The 23,290-nt window shown below is 30.7% G+C and overlaps 1 protein-coding gene across 1 annotated transcript in view; it reads left to right on the top strand.

Moving 5' to 3' along the window:
- The window catches only part of LOC129222239 (cell adhesion molecule DSCAM-like), a 304,597-nt gene that overhangs the window by 84,306 nt on the left and 197,001 nt on the right, over positions 1-23,290 (top strand). The window contains exons 4-5 of the mRNA XM_054856719.1: positions 14,544-14,691; positions 17,048-17,196. Coding sequence (XP_054712694.1) covers positions 14,544-14,691; positions 17,048-17,196 — 297 coding nt within the window. The remainder of the gene's footprint in view (positions 1-14,543; positions 14,692-17,047; positions 17,197-23,290) is intronic.

Raw genomic sequence — 23,290 nt, 5'->3', positions numbered from 1 at the left:
TTTGAAATGTACTTAAATTCACTGTCCGATTGCAGATTAGTTTGCTAGACTCTTATCGTTGAAGCACTTGCTTTAATTAGAACGCTTCTTACAATGTCAAAAACGTTTAATGGGGAAGAAATTTTGTTTTAAAAAATTACTTTTTTTATCAGTAACTTGAGTCCAGGTGCTTTTCAAGGATAAGGTAACGAAAAACACTTTATTTCGTTTTAACAAAAATGTTTGGATTTGGTAAAAAGGTTTTGTGAGCTTCAGGTTAATCCTCAGTTGTAATACACGATGAGGTTCATAGATAGTTATTTTGACTAGCGGAAAATCAAGTTTTGGCACAGTTCTGCTGCAAAGCTTAGAATCTATTCATTATTAGTTTTCAAATCCATCTTTCCGGTTGTTATCAACAAGTTATTTGGGTTTGAGTCAATTTACTACCAATCGTGTTCAGTGTCCGTCATCGCATACATTTGGTGCGTGGAAACAAACACTTTTTTTCACGTAGCTTATGGCATTTGTAAACATTTACTACTATGTTTGAATAGCACTTGCTAAATTGTATCTAAATTGATCTTGTAACAACATCTTCAAATTTCTCACCGCATTTACCACGGATAATATCATTTTTATTGCTAACATTAAGTTAATTGTTTTCACTTGTACTCCTATAATATTTATTTGTCTATTCACTTGCGCACGCACGCATATGTAAGAAACTGACTATTAATTAAAAGAACACAACCTGACGACTGCGAACAACAACTAATAATTGCAATGCTATTTATTGTGTAAAAAATTCTAATCTTCGATGTGAAATAATTGCAGTAAATCAGCGTACTTTGTACATACAGTGGAGCCGCTTATTGGAATATCGGATAAAAGAATATCCCGCTGAATATAATAAAATTTCAGTGTACTACACAGTTTAATGCGTGTTATTTTCATTCCGGATAAAGAAATATATGGCTTATTAGAACAATTTTTTCTGTCAAATTGCCTATTCCATGAAGCGAGCTCGACTGTAGGTTTATTTTAGTTCTCAAACAATTTAAATTCATAAACTTAATATTTTTCTAAGATAATTAAGTTTTGAATTGCTATTAGCCTTTAACATATTACGAAAATTATGAATTTACAGAAATTTCAGTTTTAATTTAATATTTGATCATTTATCTCTCTAAATTTAACTCGATACAATAAGCACAGAAGAGTGCAGAAAACGACTGAAAACTAGTTGAAAAAGCTTCAACTTATTTCGCGCAAGCAAAACTTGTAGAGGCATTTTCCTCTTAACACTTCCCAGAAACACATAACTGATCCCTCACACTTCGATCGGACATCTAGGTTTGTTTTCTTAGCTCGCTTAATTTAACTTGCGAAAACATTGACAGTTTATCCTAAATCGGCGCATGTCATTACCGCAACTCGCGCTAATGGAGCCAATTCTCTTAGGCGACCATTAAAGAGAATTTTCTTTCAAAGTTTCTGTCGTTTTAGAGGCACAAAAACTCAAGGACGAAATAATGGGCAAAAAGCACTTTCCGCTTAACTCAAAAATTACTGGAAAGTTGGTCCCATTGCCTATGGGAATAAGTTTACTTTCTTCAAAACACAATTTTACTCGGTTTTTTTTTTGGATGTTTCATGCTTTAACCATTTTTATACTCTGATAAAATTTAAAATTCATTTTGTTTGAAAAAGTGAGCGGTACATTTTGGCTTGAGGGGAATTAAACATTTTGTGCAGCTCAAAGAAAAAATTTAGTGGGTTCGTGTTCTTTGAAACCGTATTGTTCGACACTACAAAAAATGGATGAAAGTAAAATTTTAAAATCTTAAAAATTTTAAAACCTATAATTTTCCTTTGATCATAACTCTCTATTTTATTTAACAAATGGCATGTTTAGGAATTATTTTATATTGAATAATATACAACACCGTGGAACAACTCAAAGTTTTTTAAAAAACGTACTAACTATTGTTTGAAAATCCCAACCTTATGCTATTGCTTGCAACAAAACACGGAACAAGTTAGTTTGCATATTAGTGCATTATTAAAATGTTATAATAATTCATATCATATCATTAACATTTTACAATGCAGAAGAAAATTTTTCGAACTCTAGGCATACACTACATTCTTTTAAACTACGTAAAAAAGCAGTAAACATAATATCCTAAATACTTTGCAGATATTGTAGAATTTGAGAATAAATCAGTTAAAGTAGCATTGCATAAAAATTTCATGCAGTGTCCCCCTCTCCACCTTTGTGTCATGTCTGTTGTTGTGATGCAATTTGTATTTCAACCTTTTCCAAAAGAATTACTCGAAAATCGTGTACCGTAAACTTCCGATTATCTGCGGAATAGGATGGTACAATAACAGTGGGAAAGTTAACTTTGACGATAATACGCAAAGTAGGTAAATGAGGATACTAATGTGTACTATTTTATCTCTGTTTTTATTATTGTTATTTTCAAAAATAAAGATTGCAAAAATATATTAGGTTCAACATAAAAAACAAATCAGCTACCTGTGGGTATCTGTCGGTTTTGTCCGATTTTTTATGCTTATTATTAATGCAAAAATATTAATTTTTTGTACATTATCACCATCAATCAAAATTTATCGTTGAAAATATAAAAAATAACGGAACGGAAAATATATTTGTGTCTTTACTCTGATATGAAAATTTTTACTTGAACAAAACACTTTACGTGAACAAAAATTTTGAAGTGCATATACATTTTTTTTAATTTTAGGGCATAATTTAAGAGTTTTTAGAGCATGCATACTTACATTACATGCATATTACATCTTATTGATTAATTACAAACATCCAATAAATTATTACTGTATTATTTTCATTCCTCTGTGTGTTTTGAAATTTCTTAATGGCTTTAATACAAAAGAAGGACAACAACGATTTAGCCCAGCAGAGCAACTCTTCAAATACATTCTTTATAATACTTTTCATTATACTTTACTATTATTAATGAATTGAACCCAGATTTTATGAACATCATTAAAGTATGCATGGAAATATGCACAAAAAATTCCTAAAAATTCAAGAAAGATTCAAAAAAGATCTTTTATTCACACAAGTAAACATCTGAAGTTTTCACATCTGAATATAAACACAAATGGTATTTTTATTCTTGCATGTTTTAAAGTTTTGGCGATATATATATATAAATTGTTCATGGAATATAATGTGCATTTTAGTATGCACAAAAAAATAATCGCAACACGAAAAATCCAAATGTCACAGTTTTTTTTTTTTTTTTAATTGATCATAAATTATTCACATAATTGCGTGTTATTACACTAGAGAAGAATTTATTTTGCCTCGTAGGAAAATTAAGAAGGCTTCAAAAATTACCCAAATCAAATACTGATTAATGCTTTGCAATTTTTGGATTATGATAAATTTGATCTATAAAACATATGTAGATAAGTCTTAATAATTTATCACGTTTAAAAGAACAATTTTTTTCTAAAACATTTTTTATTCCGTTGACCAGTTTTATTTTAGCTCATTTTATTATTATTATTATATATATAAATATATATATATATATATATATATATATATATATTTTTTTTTTTTTTTTTGAGCGATCACATTGCTTATTTTTCTCACCTGACTGTTTTAAATTTTTATGATTTTATTTTCCCCCCGCCTCCCTCTGCAGCACCACCGTCGGCCGGCCGCCTCACGATGTTGCTCCTCTAGCGAAAACTGTCTCCAGTTTGCGTCACTTACTTGCCTACACTTACACACACACCTACACACACATACATTTACACACACACATACACCTACACACACAAACACATACACACACGCATACATACCGACTCCTACACATACACACACACAAACACGTACACATAACTAAACCACGCATACACATACCCCCCCCCCCCAAACACACACCCACAAACACACAGGCCTACATACACACACACACTCGTGATTGCGGAAAACATAATTTAAATTCAAGATGTCATTTTTTTTTTTTTTTGTCATGAGTGTAAGTTGAATTCTCCAGCCAAATTCATCTCTCAAAAGAAGTTTAGTACGACTGCGTTTCAAAAATAATTTGTATTCGCTACATTTAAAAAAAAGGAGTTACAATTAACTACATACCACACTCCTCTTAATTTTCGCAATAAATATTCTAACTTTTTAAAATAATTTGTAGATTTTTTTGAATTACGATTGGAGTGATAAACCAAAAGGAGTTATATTACCAACATTAATTTTAATATTAGCGAGTCTCTCAACTTTATTTTTAATTTTTCCTTCTTTTTTCCATAAAATAGAGTAAAAGATAAGATAATTTCTCCTCGTTTATTTACTTTTTCATTTTACTGTGTATTGTTTCCCAATATTATCACTAAACTGCAAAAACCAATTCTATACTTTATCCCTACTTAAAATATTTTTTAAATGTTACGTTTATAATCGTAATGTTTTGCCATGCTTCTCTAAAATTCTAAAATATATTTTCATTTTCTTTTTCCGTAAATACAAAGCCCACATCTCCTGTTATTCAGGAGTTAATTGAAAATTTGCGAATTCCCATTCTACCTGCCATCCTTATAAAATATTCCTTTTTACAATAATGGATTCAATTCTCGAAGAATATACTTTATGTTGAAAAGTTCTTTTCAGTAAAATCCGTTTTGTGTGTGAAATAAATTTAAAAAAAGAAGGTTAAACCAAGCATTTTTCACTTAGTTTCTACAATAGCTCTGTTTGTCCCAGTTTCGCTTTTAATAAGGAAATTATTGTTTTTCTTTAATTTTTATTACTTTTCTTTGTTATTATTATTATTTTCCAAGAACAAAAGCGTCACTAATGGCATTCTTTTTAAATTGATAGTTTCTTTTTCAAATAAGCAGGAATGCTTTTTTTTCTTGAATTCCTTTGTGAATTTGTAAACGTTAATGTTCTCATCAGTTTTCAAAAGAATCGATAATTTTAAGTAAATGTATACAGTGCTTGAAAACTACTGCAGAAAAACTATAATGATAATTCACTGTTCTAAAAAATATTAGCTCTGGTGAAGAATTTTCATTACTTTTCAAAATAAAGCGCAACTAATTTTTATTTGAAACAATTTAACCATCCTGGATATTTAAAAAAAAAACCCCTTAAATATCTTTCAAAAATAAAGCTCTAACCCTTTTGTTAAATTATTTTATAGATACAAGCAGGGTTCGCCGATATATATCAGTCGATAAATATCATGATATATATTACGATATATATCCAACATTTATTTTGAAAATATCATGATATTTTGATATTTTCGATATTTATTTTTTAACTACGGTATTTTCAGTGTAAAAATGAAATTAATCATAGTATCATTGTTCATTTATTGTTAAAAATAACCAAACAGTTTTATACTTTATTTTTATGATGTATTAATACATCATTAATATGACAAAGTAATATAATATTCCTTTTTTATTTTATATTCATAAAATTCTTAGTAATGTAACAGTTTTAATTCATATTAAAATTGCCTAATTTAATATTCAACATTGGTTTGGAAAAAAAAAGAACTTGTCTTATGACTGTGCACTGACTAATTCATATATTTTATTTCTAAATCATATAACTGTAAAAGTAGCTAACAGAAAAAAAATGAGTAAATCAGCTAATGCTAAATTAACACCATTAAAATTGATAAAAATGTTAAATGAAATATTAGATAGTATAATAAAAGAAACCTCATTTTTAAGTCTACATGTTGTACTAACAATACAAGAAAATAAATAGTGGTTTGAGAATGTATTTACAATTTTAAAGACTTTATTTTGTGCTGGTTGAAAATATCAGATATATATCAAAATATCCGCTATATATCAAAATATCGGATATTTTCGATATTTTCGAAAATATGATATTTTCGAACCCTGGATGTAAGTAAACCTGTCGCTACTCCCGAGCATGGACACAATATTTTCTGAGAGCGGCTTTAAAAATTTAGTTCAAAAATTTCAAAGTACTTTTTTTTGTTTTAACTTTATATGGGGTTAAATATCGTTTTGGATCATTAAAATATTGTGTAGATAATTTCTTTAAAGATATGTATGTAGAATTTTCCTCAACAATTTACGATTCAATTCTGATGATTCAATACCGGCTATTATTCAAAGTATCTCGAATATTTTCATAAATAAATTAAATGCACAACTATAGCGTACAAAGACTAACTCAGGTAAACACATTTATATCTGAATTTAATACAATTATTACGTTTTCCCCTTTCCGTTATGGTTTTGTTGTACAAGAGGTATGATGTCTTTTTAAAACACTTATCACGTGATTTGTCTTTATAAAGATGTTATTCAGCAGCTAGTTACTATCGATTAGCCAGAGAGAATGAAGAACTACTTGAAATACAGAGATTCTGGTTGTGATATCCAGAGACGGCAGTTTCGTCCTTGTTACGGACTCATCAACCTTTAATCATCAATAACCAAGCTGAGTCCATAACTAGGACGAAGCTGCTACCTCTGCATGCCATTACTGGGCTGTCTCCATACTGTATGTAAAGGTGTTTTGCCTTTACTTTTTATTTTGTTATTTTGATAATGTTTTCTGTAATTGCATTTTATTTTCACATTACCATTGTACATTAAAATACATTATGTAGCTGTTTTGGGGTTTTAGTTTGACTATAAATGAAACATGTTACGGTAAATATTTCAAAAAAATGTCCAAATACTGTAAGTTTTTTTTTTTCATTCACTTTCCCTTTCGGTCTTCATAAAAAAAAATAAAAAAAAAAAAACTTGCCGTTTAAAAATTATGATTTTTTTTTTCATTACTTTCATTTGATATCTAAAATTATTAGTAATTGTAATTTAACGTGTTTAGCAAACTAACTAATTTGTGGTCGCCACCGGCCACGTGGTGCCTAAATAAAAAAAAATGGCGATTAAAAAATCGTCTTTCAGTCGTCATCCGATAAAGCATCCTCAAAAATTAAATTAATGGTCTAAAACTAAGCAAAAGGTTTTAAATTATTCGTAAAATATTGCTCATATAGATAAAGAGTTAATCTTTATGAACTAATTTATTACAAATATGTTACTGGTAATGTATGTTTGATTATTTATTTCAACAGATTAAAAAGAAAATATCGTTGAACGTTTTGCGCAAAAAACACTAACTTTTCAAAGAAGTGACTACTAATACAATTCTTATTTCCGACCGTTGATTATTGAGTAATGTCACCAGTTTTGACATGTGTAACTGATTTCTGATTTTAAAAGCTACAGATATAGACTTGAAATCCTTACAACTCAGAAAAAAATATATCAAAAATAATAATAATAACAACTTTCACAAGTGTTCGGCGCTAAAATTAATTTGAAACTTATTTCACAAACCTGCGTTGAAATTTCCATAATGGAAATTTAGGCTTTTATGGAAAATATCTTATTACTGCATGTGCTCATTTCGATCTTTAATTAAGATACAAACTGTCACTTACACGGAGTATTTCTAAAAAAGATACCCATAGTTAATAACTTCCTCGAGCTAAGTAGAATGCTTCATCTAATATGAGCATACTCATTAGGGCATGAATCTTCAGATTTTCCCTAGATGCTCTTTGCCAATATTTGATTGTTTCGTATTCTTGAGTAAAAGACACGAAGCTTTGCTTTATAAATATTTTATTTTCAAGCCGATCCTAACACAATGGTTAAGGTTTCGGGAGTTTTGCTCTGACAGGATTTTTTGGCATAAATTTTCTGCTTTGTTTCATTTCTAAAAGCATGTTTGAAAATGCTAATAAGGAAACCCGTATATTTATGCAAAGTACATATTTGCTCAAGAAAATAAGTTATGTGTTTGCAATCTGCACTGTGAGTGAAATATTACGTTCAGGCAAGTTTTTCAAAAGTCAATATTTTTCATACTATCTAATACGTATTCCTTAGAGTTCCCTACCTCCCACTTTATCTTTAAATACGTTCTTGGGTTATTTTTTTCACTTCATGTTTTATGGTTTAAAGAATTTATGAATAAGATTAATTTATTTTTACTGGTACATTTCTTTCGATGTGATGTACGTTATGTGAATGTAGACATGAAACGGAATTAATGAAATGGCATGAGAACGGAAGTGACGCCACAAATTTTTGACCGTGAAATTTAGGGGCAGTAAATAATATTTCATAAGCATTACCTTTTTTGAGACTTTCGCTATATTTGACAAGATTTATAATGAATTAAATGTTAAACCATTGTCGAGAAACCTACCAAAAATTTCAGTGAAATTGTCTTATCTACATATGTTTGTAGCAGGAAACATACTCTAGAGGCAATTGATTTTTCACAAAAAATATATTAAAAAATGTTTCTGATAAGCTGATGGGTTAATCATAAATAAATTACGCAGCGTTTATGCATTTAAACTAAAATTCAGTACTATGTTATAGATTATTGTTTTGCGTGCCGTACACTACAAAGAAAATAATTCAGGTTCAAAGCAGAACAAAATCGGAATTGAGAAAAAAAAAATTTTGAAGTACATAATACACTTCTACTTCAGAAAGCGACAATAGGCGAGTCACAGACAGACATACATAAGTAGGTACACTGTTAAAAATTCAGGAAGATTTTCTGGTAATTGTTACTGTAAAATGGCGGACTTACAGCATCGTTGTTTTTTACGGTAATTTATACCGGATAAATAAGCGATTCCAGCTCCAATTGGTTGCTGTGACCTACCGAGGAAACCGTAAAATTTTACAGTAACATTTGATTTTTACGGTAATAGTTACTGGCAACATGGATGCCAGTAACAATTACCGTAAATTTTTCGGAAAATTTTTAACAGTGTACATACATAATTACAAACTTTCTGCTTCGTTATTGTTAGAGACTTTTTAAGATTTTAGCAATTATTCTTTTCGGTTCACAGTTCTCATATTCGTAGCATATGATGTGGATTATTAATTTATTTTTTGAACCGACATCACTAAATTGTGATCTTTATCTATTAAAATAGTCATAATTGCAAACAAAGGTAATGTTGAAAATAATTTTTTTTAATGGCTGTCCAATTATTTTAATTCATTTCATTTTATTTTATTTATCTGATTTTTCTCCTACACAGAAATTCCGGTTCCTTTTATAAGTTTGTTCTTTTTCCTTAGATTCTATCGCTTTTTACACAAATATTTTTAAGCAATCACACATTGCTTACTATCCTCACTTGATCAAAGTTGATATTTCTATGATATTTCAAAATTCCATGACGACGGTTGTTTTCAATGTATTTATTTAGACAGCAAAATTTTTGTTGCCAAGGTTACAAATCGTTAGCGTTCATTCTGGTTTGAACTTCAGCAGATTTTACTTTAAACATAGGAGAGGGGTGTAAAATTACGATTTTTCAGAAACAACATCAACATAGATGAAGTAAAAAAGCAAAACTTTATCTAAATACAAAATTTCTAGACTACTAACTCTTGTCATTTAAGATTGATAAAAAAAATAAAAATACTATAAAGCACAGCATTAATAATACACAGCATTAATTTTTACTTCCTTTTACAAAAAAGGAAGTATTGTATTCGCGAAAAAATGTTCACTCAAAAATCGGCCTTAATTTCCATTTTGCTCACCCCCGAATGAATGTTGAGTTTATTTTTCAACCCGAAAACACGTGAATATATGCCTAGAAACGTAGATACCCGAAATATCCATTTTGACGATCCCCGAGTTAATTGCAACGAGTTTTCTCGTGACGTCTGTATGTACGTATGTATGTGCGTATGTAAGTGTGTATGTGCGTATGTGTGTAAGTGTGTATGTGCGTATGTATATATGTGTGTATGTATGTATGTCGCAAAACTCAAGAACGGAATGTCCTAGAAAGTTGGAATTTGGTACTTAGACTCCTAGTGGAGTCTAGTTGTGCACCTCCTGTTTTGGTTGCATTCGGGTGTTTCTAGAGGGGTCTTTTGCCCCTTTTTGGGGGGAAATCATTGTTAATTTCGATGTAAACTCATGTGGTGCTATAATTTGTCGGACACTTGGCAATACATCGCCAGTCTTTTAATCGCCAACTTGGCGACAAATCTGGCGATTTTTTTTTTAATTTTTTTTTTATTTTTTTTATTTTTTTATTTTTTTTAAATCTGGTTTCAATTTGGCCGCTGTTGGTGATATTTCGAGAGTAAACTATTGAATCACTTAAAACTGCCAATAACGAGAAAAGGACATTAAATTGGAGTAAAAGGAAGTCATGTGATGCACACATCAGCTCGTTTGTGATAAGTACACGGAAACAAATTTGCCTTATTGACTGGATTTTTTCACATCCTAATGACAATTTCTTTTTCTACTGATATGTTTCGCAGTACCTAAGCTAGAAAATCCCCAGTCATAATACGACAGGTAAGAATTCCAATGCCATTTCCATTCCGGCCCATTTGTAAAAATAAGAAACTCAATGTATAGGATCCTATCGCAATCTGTGACTGCAAAAATATAATATGAATTCAAGATGTTAAAATTTTATTTCTTGCAAGCTGTTTTTAGCAGTTTTGAATAGTGTACAATGTTGATGTTAATAAAAATAAACAAAAATAAAAAATCTATGTATATATGTATACGCTATGTATTGTATATGTATATGCTCTAAGTTCGCAATATATAACAGATGTGTTTGAAGTGTGTTAAATTTGTATTTTATTTAATAAATAGCTTTGCCTGAAAATTTTTAAACTAATTTAGCTTATCAAAAATACTTACCGAATTTTTTATTCTTTTATCAAATAAAGAATAATCTATCTCACTCTCACCAATTTTACTCTTCCGCTCAAATTTCAGAATTTCTCAAACTATTTTGAAACACTTATATTTCAAGGTAAAAATAAAAATTCAAGCGATGGATTTTCAAGTAAATATCAACTTTACATTTTATGTTTTCCTTGTAATTGTATAAATAAACAGTTTTGAAGCATTTGAACTCCGTTCAGCAAAAACACCCTAAATCCACCTTTATCCTATTATGATTTAGTACAAATGAGCTTTGCCTTCTTAGAAATCATGCTTGATATCTGAAATCTATTTCGTTATTGTGAATTCAAATACAATAACGTTTTATAACAGCAAGGGCTTTAACTTTATACTTCAAAAAGTCTACATATCTGATCAATGTATTTCTCTTATAAATGATTTCACAGATAAAATAGCACATCAAATATTTCTCAAGCAAATCCCCATGTGTAAGAAAACTCGGAAGTGAGTTTTCATTTTTGATAAAAAGATGGATTCAAATTCCGTTTGAAGTTTTTCAGGTATTTTGCCAATATTTTGTAGAAAAGTAGCTAAGGAATATTTTATCGCAGTAAATAGGCTCTAAATGTTGTAGGACTTGAAATTTTACTTAGTGCTAGCTCAGGGAAAATTTCAGCTAAGTCAGGAATAATAACAGAATATATTTAATTTCCGATAAAATTTACTAATATTGAATAAAAATAATCGATATAAATAATTAAGAACGTATGCATGTCTTTAAAAATGCAAATGTATGATATGTTTTACCCCAGGGTTACAAAATGCGAAGCAAGCATTGTCACACCGTTTGAAAATGCTTCAATTTAACGTTCTGCTATTTTCTATTATCCTCCTGCACAAAGGTATTGCTTTATTTCTGACTTTAAAATATGATTGTGTGATGTGAAAAGTTTAATTTTTCGGAACGCTTTGGGACTCCTCTTTCAAAAAATGAAAGTAATATATTTTTGTATTTTTGTTTAACATTTTGCGCCTCCCCCCCCCCCGCTTACGATTTAAAAGATTAGAGGCAAAGCATTACTCACTATATTTGTATGAAAGCCGATTAAAACAAATTCTCTTGCAAACATATTTGTCTTTCGTAATGCTTGAAAGTCAAACATCTGGATTGACACAGCGCATTCTATTTGCAAGGGCAATACATTGTAATGCAAATATTATTTGTATTTTAAAGATAACAAGACACAATATCTTTTTCGTCCAGCAATGCATATCTATTAAAATTAAATGTGCTCATTCAAAAACGAAAAGTCTTCCGATACTCGGATGACTTTTCATCCTGAAGCTCACGCTTTGTTGCAAAGAAAATGGGTTCCTTGAAACCCCAAAACGCGTGTCTGCAGTAATCTACAAATTCTGTGCGATAAAACATTGTTATATCTTATTTAAGGTATTTATTCAAGAAGGCATTATTTTACATAGTCACAAAATGTCTTGTAATTTGTTATACTGCATTGAATCGTCTAATGTAGGATTGGAGTTCATTAAATACAAGTCAGCATTCAATAGCAGTTTCCAAGCAGCAACTTAAGAATTGTTGGTATGAAATGCAGCAAACGTAAAACAAAAGTTAGCCATTGATTGCTGAGATGTGTTTATGGGTTCCAAGGAACCCGTTTTTCAATGCAAATAGTGTGAGGGCGTTTGGGAGGTACAGTTATTCGAGAAAATCGAATGAGCCTTTTTCGGGTGGGGAAAGAAAAGGGGTTCTTTAAAACCCCTAAACACAATCAACTGCTAATTTGTGCCTCATGAAAGTTGTATTTCATACTGTTGCATGGTTGAACAAAGGTAATTATTTGTTTCGAACTGCATCATTATAAGGTTATGCCAGGGGTTCCCAAACTGGGTGCCGTGCCACCCTGGGTAAGGTATTAAGAGGCGAGAGGTGTCAAGAAATGTCCATTGTATCAACATGTGTGTACAGTCCGCCCACGGATGAAATGGAATTGGCAAACGTCAAGTTAAAACGAGTCTATCTGAATGAGAGGGAAAGGTAAAAAATTTTGATACGCGTGCTGCATTAATTTCAATGTGACTCCGCTTAGCTTATAAACTAACATACATCTGCAAACGCTGCCATCCCTAAAAACTAATCATGCGCCCATTTGAGCCTTTAAACCGAATGTACTGTAAAGTGGGGCTACTTGAGCCGCCAGGGGCTACTTGAACCCATGAGGAAAAAGTGTTTAAAATTTACAACTAAATGTATAGGCTTAAAAAACTTTCTCCAAGACAGGTAGCAGTACTAGGTAGAGGCTAGAGCATGAAGTAACTTTTCTGCTATTCCCGCCTTTTTCTGATTGAGGTTATGATTGCAAGTTGTTTAAACAGTTGTTTTTTGTGTCTGCAAACTTTCACATGTAAGTTCATGGAAACATCTGATATCATCAAGGTCAAGGTAATTTTATGTTTGCATTCTATTTTTAATAAAATAACAGTGTTTTAAGGTTATAGTCATATAATTAACACATTAACTAATATAAGTTGGTAAAAGTGCGCTGGTTGCCTTAAAATAGGGCTAACTGAACCCAGCATTCAAATAGCACCAAACCACATTTCATCACTAAATTATGTTAAGTAAGGTTTGTAATCTTTTAAAATAAAGAGCTTAGTTATTATTTATACCCGTTTTCTGCAGATCTGGGGATAAAAAGCGTCCGAAAGTAAAAGAGAACCCCTTGAAGTAGGAAATAATGCGGATTATTAAGAGGAAAAATTACAATTGTGTCCAGATTCAACTAATTCCGGAGAAATGTCTTAGAGAGTGGCATCAGCCATTTTGACTTAAGTATATCAACTCTGAAAAGGAAATTAAAAGATCGTTCACAAAACAAACCTGGGCATCCTGTAGTATTTAGTACCTAGGAAGAGCAGGTATTAGATAATATCAGAGAAAAAAAATTCACCCAAGATATTAAACTGAATGGTTTTCATTCTTTCTAATGTTTAAATAATCAGCATTTTAATTGTTTTTACCTGTAGTTTGCTTATGTTTATATTTGAGAAATTATGTTTGCCTAAAAATATGTTTTTATGTATACGTTGATTTTATATTAATTTATATAAATAATTTGCAATTTATATAAATAGTTTGGTCACTAAAATGTACGTTTTGAGTTTATTTTTCAAAATCATTGGTCCTTCTTGATATCACCAGTTGTTTTACAGCTTTTTCTAATGGATTTGCTGAGTGGGACCAAGTAGCCCGAGTGCGGGGCTACTTGAACCCAATTTTTAAAAATAGAAAAAAAAATGAAGAGTTAAAATTGTTGCTTAAAAAAAGCTTTAGGTGCTAGCAGAACGTCTGAAAAGTGGTAAAAACAAGGTAATCAGTTCACATCAAGGGTTTAACAAAGCATTCAGTGTAAAACTCGCAAAAAGTATGAAATTTCGGGTCCAAGTAGCCCCACTTTACTGCATGTATTTTCATCTTATCGGTGGTCAGACTATGTATTGGGGTACCCAACTTATTTTATTAAATAGAATGTGGAAAACTGGTTATCTTGCCTTCATATTTGAACATTGGGCACTGCAGTATATATTTTGAAGTCAATATTAATAGGACGTGGTGCAAAGTTACTTCACATTGTTCGAAATCACCCTAAAAGTCTGTTGTACTAAAAATTCTTTGCTCAAAATATCACTTCTAGCAAGTTTTGATTTATCATGTTTCTTTCTATTTTTATATCCATCCATACAAGTGCAGTTCCACCTCGTTTCAATCAAAGTTTTGAAGTCAAGACTGTAAAGGAGCACGAAGAAGTTGTACTCAGCTGCGATGCCCACGGTGAAAGTCCTCTGACTGTATCCTGGAAACGCTACCAGAGACCCATTGACAGGAGCGCACTTTCGAGGTAAGCCAAATAATTTATAGTAGGTAAATTTCACGAGGTCATTGAATAATATTTTTAAAGCAAAAAGTAATTATTTTGTAATATTCAACGCGGGATATGCATTGTATAAAGGATATTTTCCCTGGGTTTTTGTATAAGATGAATTAATTGTTTTAAGATGAATTAATGGTATAAGTGAATTTCCAATCTACAGCTTGGATGAGTAAAAGTGGAAAAAAAAAAAAGTTAAAACATTGTAGTGTCCGGTAGCAAAAATTTGGCCCCTATCAGTCAAAGAGAAAACGAGTGCATTCCTTAAACTTGGTGGAACAAAAAGAAATGAAGTTTGCAACATTTACAAGTTTAGCGACATTTTGGCGAAATGGATGTTTTTTAACAAGTTTATCAAAAGAGAAATATTTTTTTTGACCATATAGGGAGCCAAAAAATAAATAAATGAATAAAAAGTCAACTTTGTAGCAAACTATTCGAAATGTACATTCTGCAGCATTTATTTCATTACTTTATAATCTACTAGCAGTAATCGCATGGCGATGCCCGTGCTAAGGAGTTAAAAGAATTCCGTTAAACAAAAAACATCCAAACCCCCTGCCCCCTTCTGATGTGAAATGATCATTTTTTATCAACTAAAATACGTACACACCTTTTCAAAACACCTATTTAAGTCTCTTTGAAATCTAAAACTATTAGTATATATATATATATATATATATATATATATATATATATATATATATATATATATATATATATATATATATATATATATATATATAATCATTTTTATCATTGTTTAGGATTTTCTCTGAAAAGTACCCTCGAGATGTGCCACATGGTTGACTCGAACGTAAGCCCACTGGATCGCAAAGCTCGCACTTTCAGGTCGAGCCACCGTAACTACGCATATGTTGTGTTCCAAGCATTTTATATTATAATATAAATTTTCCCGTTTTCATATTTTTTATTGCTGATCCACTCATATAAGTCATTGCGTGATGTTTTACAGCCTATAGCCTTCCTCAATAAATGAACAATTCAACACAAAAAATATTTGAAATTCGAACCAGCGGTTAATGGGATTAGCGTGTTCAAGTAAACAAACTCTGCAGCTTTATATTTTTAAGTACAGATTTCAATTGAGATCGCTGTAAATATCTTGAATGAAATAATTTAATTCTGATTCAAGCTTGTTGGTGTTTGTTTTTCTTATAAAAACAATGACGTGCTTAGTTTTGATGATAAATACTTCTCCCCTTCATGAAAATGGACGCTTCTGAAATCAGGCATGATCAAATGTCATTTCCTTGCAGTCAGACTTTGACTTACATGCTACTTTTATTCCTTCATGAAATTTCTTTTTCCCTTCAGCTCCCCTTCATGAAAATGGACGCTTCTGAAATCAGGCATGATCAAATGTCATTTCCTTGCAGTCAGACTTTGACTTACATGCTACTTTTATTCCTGTCAGTTGGCTATGATTTATTTTAACTTTTGTTTAACTGTTTTTTGATTACCCAAAATGCATTTAGGGAATTATATTCTACAATTAAGTTCATCTTAAAATTTACAATAATCTAGAAAAAAAAATTTTCCGTACAACGTATATTTTGTGATGCTTTCGTAAAGCATTTAGTCAACTGCGGATCAGCTTCAAGGTTAAATTTGCTATCGTTTGGACTTGGTCACGTGGAGAACTTGACACCTCATTTGCAAGTGGCGTAAAATTTTCTTCACGTTATTCATCAGAAACAAGAGTGGAAGCATTTAGATCGGAAAAGAATATCGCACATCATGTTTTCTTTTACAAAAAGAAAAAAAATCATTTATTTTAAACTCTATAGAAGTCATAGGCATTTTTGAGAAAATCTCAATCAGACCACATACGCACTGGGAAAATCTAGAAAGAGAACCATTGTTCTGTTTAATTTGATTCAACAAGAGTTATTAGGTTTTTGAAAAGTGCTATTTAAGTAAATTAATGATAAATTACTGAAATGATTGAACAATATCATTATTTACTTTCACGTAACATTTTATACCTTGAGTCACCGACGAAAACCGTTACCTGAACGGAAATTTTAGTATCAGTCACTGATGACTGATGTGGATTGAACGGAAAGTTCACTGTTATAGTCATTTGTGACTGACTTAACCTGAACGTAATGTTTGCTATCAGTCGCCGTTGACTGACGAGGTAGTTCACGTGTTATTATTTTTTTTCTCTCGAATCTAGTATAGAAAGAATTGAGAAAAAAAGATGCCTCTAAAGTAAATATGAAAGTCATGTAGCGCTTAAGGAAAAACCTGTTCGTATTATCTGCTTTTTTTATCGGATTCTGGTTTTTCTTCGTTTCAGATATGTCTTACGAGAACATGTGAACCCGGATGGTTTGAAATCACAGTTATCCATTCCCTCGGTTCTACGATCTGATTCAGGATTATTTTCCTGTGAAGCCAGCAACGACTTTGGAAGAGAAGAAAAGAGTATTCAACTTATCGTGCAAGGTTTGAAAAGTTGTTTTTCATTCTTTTTTAGGCTTAGAGACTTGTATCTGTCCATATTACTGCAAATGATCTTATTGACCTCAATAAATGTCAATATACTCATTAACGACATTTGTCAAAAAAACACACTCAATTTTTTCTAATCGATCAGTGACGGTTGCATGATGTTTATTGTTAGCTGTTTATTTGGATAGTAAAACTTCCACCTCCAAATTGTTGGGTTTCTGACTTTTTATGATTTTTTTATTTCTATTTTTTAAAGATATCATGCTAAGGAAAATGCCAAGTTTCTACGATAATTGTCCATAGCTTCTTTGTTTGTTTGTTTTTCCTTTGTTTCATTTTTATTTATTTTTTCTATTTATGTCTTTCTTTTTATATTATTTATTTTTACTTGTGTTTATTTATTCTTTTATATATTTTCAAAATGGGGCATGACTTACCTTTAAAATTAATGGCTCATATGATGCTACGCTTAAAAAATGCAAATGCCTGGGAATGTTTCGTTAGTTAAAATCTATCCTTGTTAAAATAAGTTAATGTGAAGCAAATTTAATAAAATGAACAGTGTAAAAAGCAAACATAATTATTTTGAACTTCATTGGCATAAAAGTTATAAATTTTAAAATAGTTTCAAACGTGGGGGGGGGGGTTATATGTATAAATAATAATAATTCAAAATATTATCCAATATGGTTAAAAACATAAGGATTTAGCAACAAAACCAACCTTTCTCAAGCAAAAAGAAACTAAAAGTTATACTTTATTCTGGTACATAACGTTTAAAGTTAAATATAAAATTCTTCAGCTGTGAAATAGAGACATGCAAATATCATAAAAAGGGTAAACTTTGAGATTAATTTATTTTAACAATAGAAACGTTTATAATAAACAAAAGAACGATATTTATTTTAATAAACTTATTTTGATTTCCTTCGTCTGGGTTGTTATTATTTTCCTAGGACTCACAAAGTAATGCAATCATGTGTGCATTGTTTAAAGTGCGCTTAGTTTTAAAAATGAAACGAGTAATTCCGCTCCAGACGCAGACTATTGTTTTAAACATCTTGATACGACAAAAGTAAACGCTTTGCGATAAAATTTGATTGTTTATATGTATCTGGGGATACGTAATTAAAATTATTAATTGCATGGGACTATTTTTATAGTTAAAAATGAAGAAAATAACAATTTCATCTTCTGATATTTACTTTACTAACTAATCTAGTTTTTGAAAAGTAAGAAACGGTTGCCAGGTTACACTTGCTAGATATTGCACGCACCTTAATTGTTATACGTAAGCCAATTTCAAGCAGATTAACTTAAGGATAGTAATAATAATGTGTAAGAACCTAGTAACAGCGTCAAAATAATTTTTTGTTGCTACAAATAGGCTGAAAAAAATACACCACGAACATCAATCCTTACGAGCATCGGTTTTTTAACCATAGAAAACAAGAACTTGATTAAAAAAATTTAGCAAAGTCAAGAAGCAGGATGCAAATGTAACTTCAGATCAAGTAGCATATACGTTTACCACAATATTAGTGTTATGTGTGACTCACAGAAATGAATAAAACTTTAGAATTAGTTATTTCATGACATAAATTAATTTTAGGAGGGAATTGGGGTAAGATGGCGGATTTTAGCTTATAAAATGTTTTTCGTTTTAGGATGTGAATTAAAATTTTGAAGCTCATACCCGTGACTTGTATACATCGATGTTCCAACTAAGGTTATATCCTTTTGAAATGAGAAAAAAATATTATTTAAAAAGCGTTTTTGTCATCTTTCCCCACATATGGGTTAAGATGATGAAATGAGGCGGGTAAGTTGACGAACAGCTAAAAGTAAACATTAAAAGAGAAAAATGATGGCCTGAAAATGCGCACAGATACAATTGGTAGAACGGGAATGTTATCTCGTATCCACCTATCTTCTTCGCAAATAATTCCCCAGTTGGAAATAGCTCGGCTGGTTGATTCTGATGGAATCATTCTTAATGGTTGATTTTTAATGATAGACTACATGTGTTAACAGATTCCCTAACTATTATATGATGTTCCTACCCGTTAAAAAAATCATTTTCATTATTAAAAGGACAGTTCTAAATTTCATTATTGTTTGTTTTGATACAAACATATTTTTTCTCTCTTTTAGTTGAAGTCGAAAAAATTATTTGTGACATTACTTTTTGTACCATCGAATTGAAGAAGTCAGGCATGGAAAACATAAAATAATGTCTATGAAAGGAGGCAGGGGCTTCCTCCTTTGTTTTCTGGTTGTTTTCTTGATAGTCATCTGAAAAGGAGATATGTTGAGCAAATAATTGAGGAGCTACGAAGAAAGTGTCAATTAATTTGATGAGTGTAGAAGAAGAGATAAAAAATTAGCAGACTTTCAAGGCACTTGTTTTGATATGATTGGGACTGGAGAAAAGTGGTAAAAAGTAATATTTTTCCTTTGTATCCTGGATGTTTTCTCGTAACCCAACAGAAGTTAAGAAAATTTTGACCCTGTTGGGAGTTGCGAAGGAAGTGTCAAGGACTGTGAAGAACATTTAAAGAATTGATCAGCTATGGAGCTATGGAGGTATCTTGCTGGAGTGTTTGGGTTTGGAGCAAACTCAGAGGAAAGGGGAAAATCAAAAGCTTTGGGACATCCTTCCCTTCTTTCTCTCTCTCTTTTTTTTAATCATTATCAGTAGTACAGTTGACCGTCGTTTTACGCGGGTTTATTTTACGTGGTTTCGATTATACGCAGTTTAAGATTTGACGCCTTTACTTTATTTTATGCTAATGAGTTTTACGCGGATGAGCGCGCGAGGTGTGGAAACAGATATATAATTTTTTTTTTCTCTTTCAAATCCAAACTTCTAGTGATTGCAGATTACACGTAATAAACAGCATTTTGCTTCTAATAAACGAACTTGGCCCACTGGAGAAATTTTATGCGATTATTTCAAGAGTTTCAGAGCTCTTTCTAGAAGTAAAGTTATTCAACTCACACAGTTCAGAACTCACTGGAAGAAGAGCTTTTAGGAGTGACAAGGGAGGACAAAACAAACAAGAATACCAACATCCATAACACAATACCAAAAACGTTCACATTGAAAATTTTGTGCCCCTTACCTTGACAACTGCAAATGATTTCCGATTTGTTAGTGAAGGAAGATTCTATCATGGAAATGGCGCAAGTGATAATAGATGCGTTAGTGCTCTGCAAAGAACTACAGAGAAAATTTCTTAATGGCTACCAAAATACTATCATAGCCTGCTAACTTCTATAAACACAAAATTAATTTCTGTTTTCTTAATGCATGTTGCGCATATATATCGATATAAGTACACATTAAACTTAATATAAAATTAGTCATCACTAGAATGATTTTTTTTTTTCCATCTATGGAACCTAACCCCTATTTTAACACTTATTAGGTCTCAATTTAAGCGGTTTTGATTTACGCGACATTTCCGTGGAACGTAACTCCCGCGTAAATCAAGGGTCTACTGTATACGAAACTTGAAAATTTTTACCTACATAATGTTGATACCTAAAGATTTGCTTAAAATAGAATAGGTACTCAAAAATGTCTCAGAAAAGACGATAAACAAGCAATCCACTCGTCATCTTACCCGACCAGCCATCTTTCCTCATTCTGCCTTTTTCGTTTTGATTTTGTTTTTCAGTACCGTAGCCTATGGTCACCATCCCACACTAAGCATGGTTTTTGCATTACAACTTGTATTTTACAAATAATTAATGGAAGAAAAAAAACACAGCTTGTTGTCGTTGAGAAATTCCTTAAGTTGCAACGTCAAAAAATTATAATAAGAAGCAAAAAAAAAATCCATCTTGCTGGTTACGGCAAGCAAAACAATCCATTTTGACATCACTTGCAGTGAACTTCGTTGCGAAACAGCTCCTTATCAAAAGGTACTTTGACAGATGTTGATATCAATGAAACAGTTACAGAAATGCTGAATTCGTCATATTACCATCCTTCACTTTACAATTAAAAAGTTACACGTGTAAAGTTACTGTAAGAGTTAGTGGTTTGTAAAATAACCCTTGCTATTTTTTGTAACGATTTAAAATTTTAAACTGAAAATGTGTCAAAAATGGTGCATTGGATTTATCGAATGAATGCCAACCATACTGAGGTACTTCTTAAACAAAAAATAATATTAATAAATAAACAAAATAATCCACAGATTGATTTTTTTTAAACTAAAACCCCTAATGTAGTGAGATTCTCACGTACAAACCAAAAAAAAAAAAAAACTAAAACGATTCGAAAATTAAATTATCTATAGTTCAATTAATTTTGTAATTGCTCTAAGATCATTACAATGGATCATAAATGCTCGATATTAAGGTAATGAAAAATCATTCACGGTGGTGGAGTATATCTATTTATTTAGGCAATAAGAAACCAAAATGACGTAAGACAAAGTAGTGGTTCAAGAAAGATCATTCAAGGAAGTAAGTCACATTCATACAAGTTCTTAGAGAGGCATTAAAAATTTTAACTAAAGTTAGAAAGAAAATACATTACTTTGCTTACTATATTTTTCTGTATTACATGCATTTATTATTTGTGAAGAAAACGCTGAAGAATCTTTCTAAGTTCAGCGATAAAATACAGCTAATTATAGTTTTAAATGAAAGAGACGCCTTCGTGACTTTACTAGTGATTGTCTTTAAAACGAATGAACCGTTCTTTTTTTTAATAATTTGTATTTTGATTCCACATGATATCTTCCGTCAATATTTTATTAGCTTTTATCTTACCTGTTGGTTATTACTATGCGAAGGAGATGATTTAAGAATTTCATAAATGGGTATGCAGCTACATGAATCATTCTAAAATTTCGAATTCACATTGCTCTGATTTCATCCTCTAGATAAATATGTAGAGTGAATATGTAAATTAAATTGAAACAAGTTCTGGATTTCTGCTAATGGAATAAAAGCTTATTAGATTAGTTTTTTGCAGTTATGATTGCTTTTTATGCATCATATATGTAAAAACATATGAAAAACAGTATAATTATCATTCCGCATTAAATTAAATATTTACAAACCTTAATTTGATCCAAAATCATATTAGTTGGTGAATTCTGAATTTGTTAAGGATTCAAAATATTGATTCAAAAAATACCTTCATTTCTTACAACATCAGCTTGCAAAAAACATTCTATAAAAACATTTTCACTAATGGAAAACGAGGGAAGTTCTCTGGTATAAGAAGCGCATAAGTTAATACATAAATTTACATTAATTAACTAAAGTTTGTGTGCATGAAACTGCTATCATTATGAATAAATTATTTGTCAAATTATGTCAAGCATGCTGAGTAATGTAGCCATGCGATAAATTAGAAATCAGTTCTGGGTTTTTTCTTTACTTTTAAGCAAAATGAAGACGATAGCTTTTTTTTTTTTTTTTTTGATAGAATTTTTTTGGTTTTTGTTCTTTTTTTTTTTACCTTTTGTTTTTGTGCATAGTAAATAAATTATTATTTTTTCAATGAGAAAAGTTATGTAAAAAGCACTAAACATAGTTTTTAATGGAAAATTAACAGCTTTTGTTATAATTTTCTAAAACTAACCTGTTTGTTTTAAAAGTTAATATGCCATCAACAAGTCTTCGGTTAACACTGAAGTTCAAATTTCGCTCGTTTTAAAATCTAAAATGTTTTTGCAAATTATATATTAGGAAAAATGTATTAAAAAAAATAATAAAACTATAATGTCCCCCTCCGTTTCCTTGGAATTAAAACTAAGATTTTGAAAGAACTTTAGCGTAATTCATCTGTATTTTGGAACAATACCCAATGTCAAAAATCTCAATTATACAAAAATCGGTTGGAAAATTTCGTGCCTATTTTCCAACTTTAGATACTTTTACGCACGAGGCCCAGAAAAATTCTGAGCATTTCATAATTTGAGTAGTTGACACATATGACGTCAAATTTTTAAAGTATTTATTTAAAAAACTTATATTTTAGTAACGAGGTATAAAATTTTGTCCGAAAGGTATAAGTATAGAAATATTATAACAGAAATACCATTTAAAAGGAGCTAATCCT

This window comes from Uloborus diversus, chromosome 5 (genome assembly GCF_026930045.1).
Source record: "Uloborus diversus isolate 005 chromosome 5, Udiv.v.3.1, whole genome shotgun sequence".
Lineage (NCBI taxonomy): Eukaryota > Metazoa > Arthropoda > Arachnida > Araneae > Uloboridae > Uloborus > Uloborus diversus.
The sequence above is the reverse complement of the archived record's forward strand: the minus strand, read 5'-3'. Positions and strand labels throughout refer to the sequence as shown.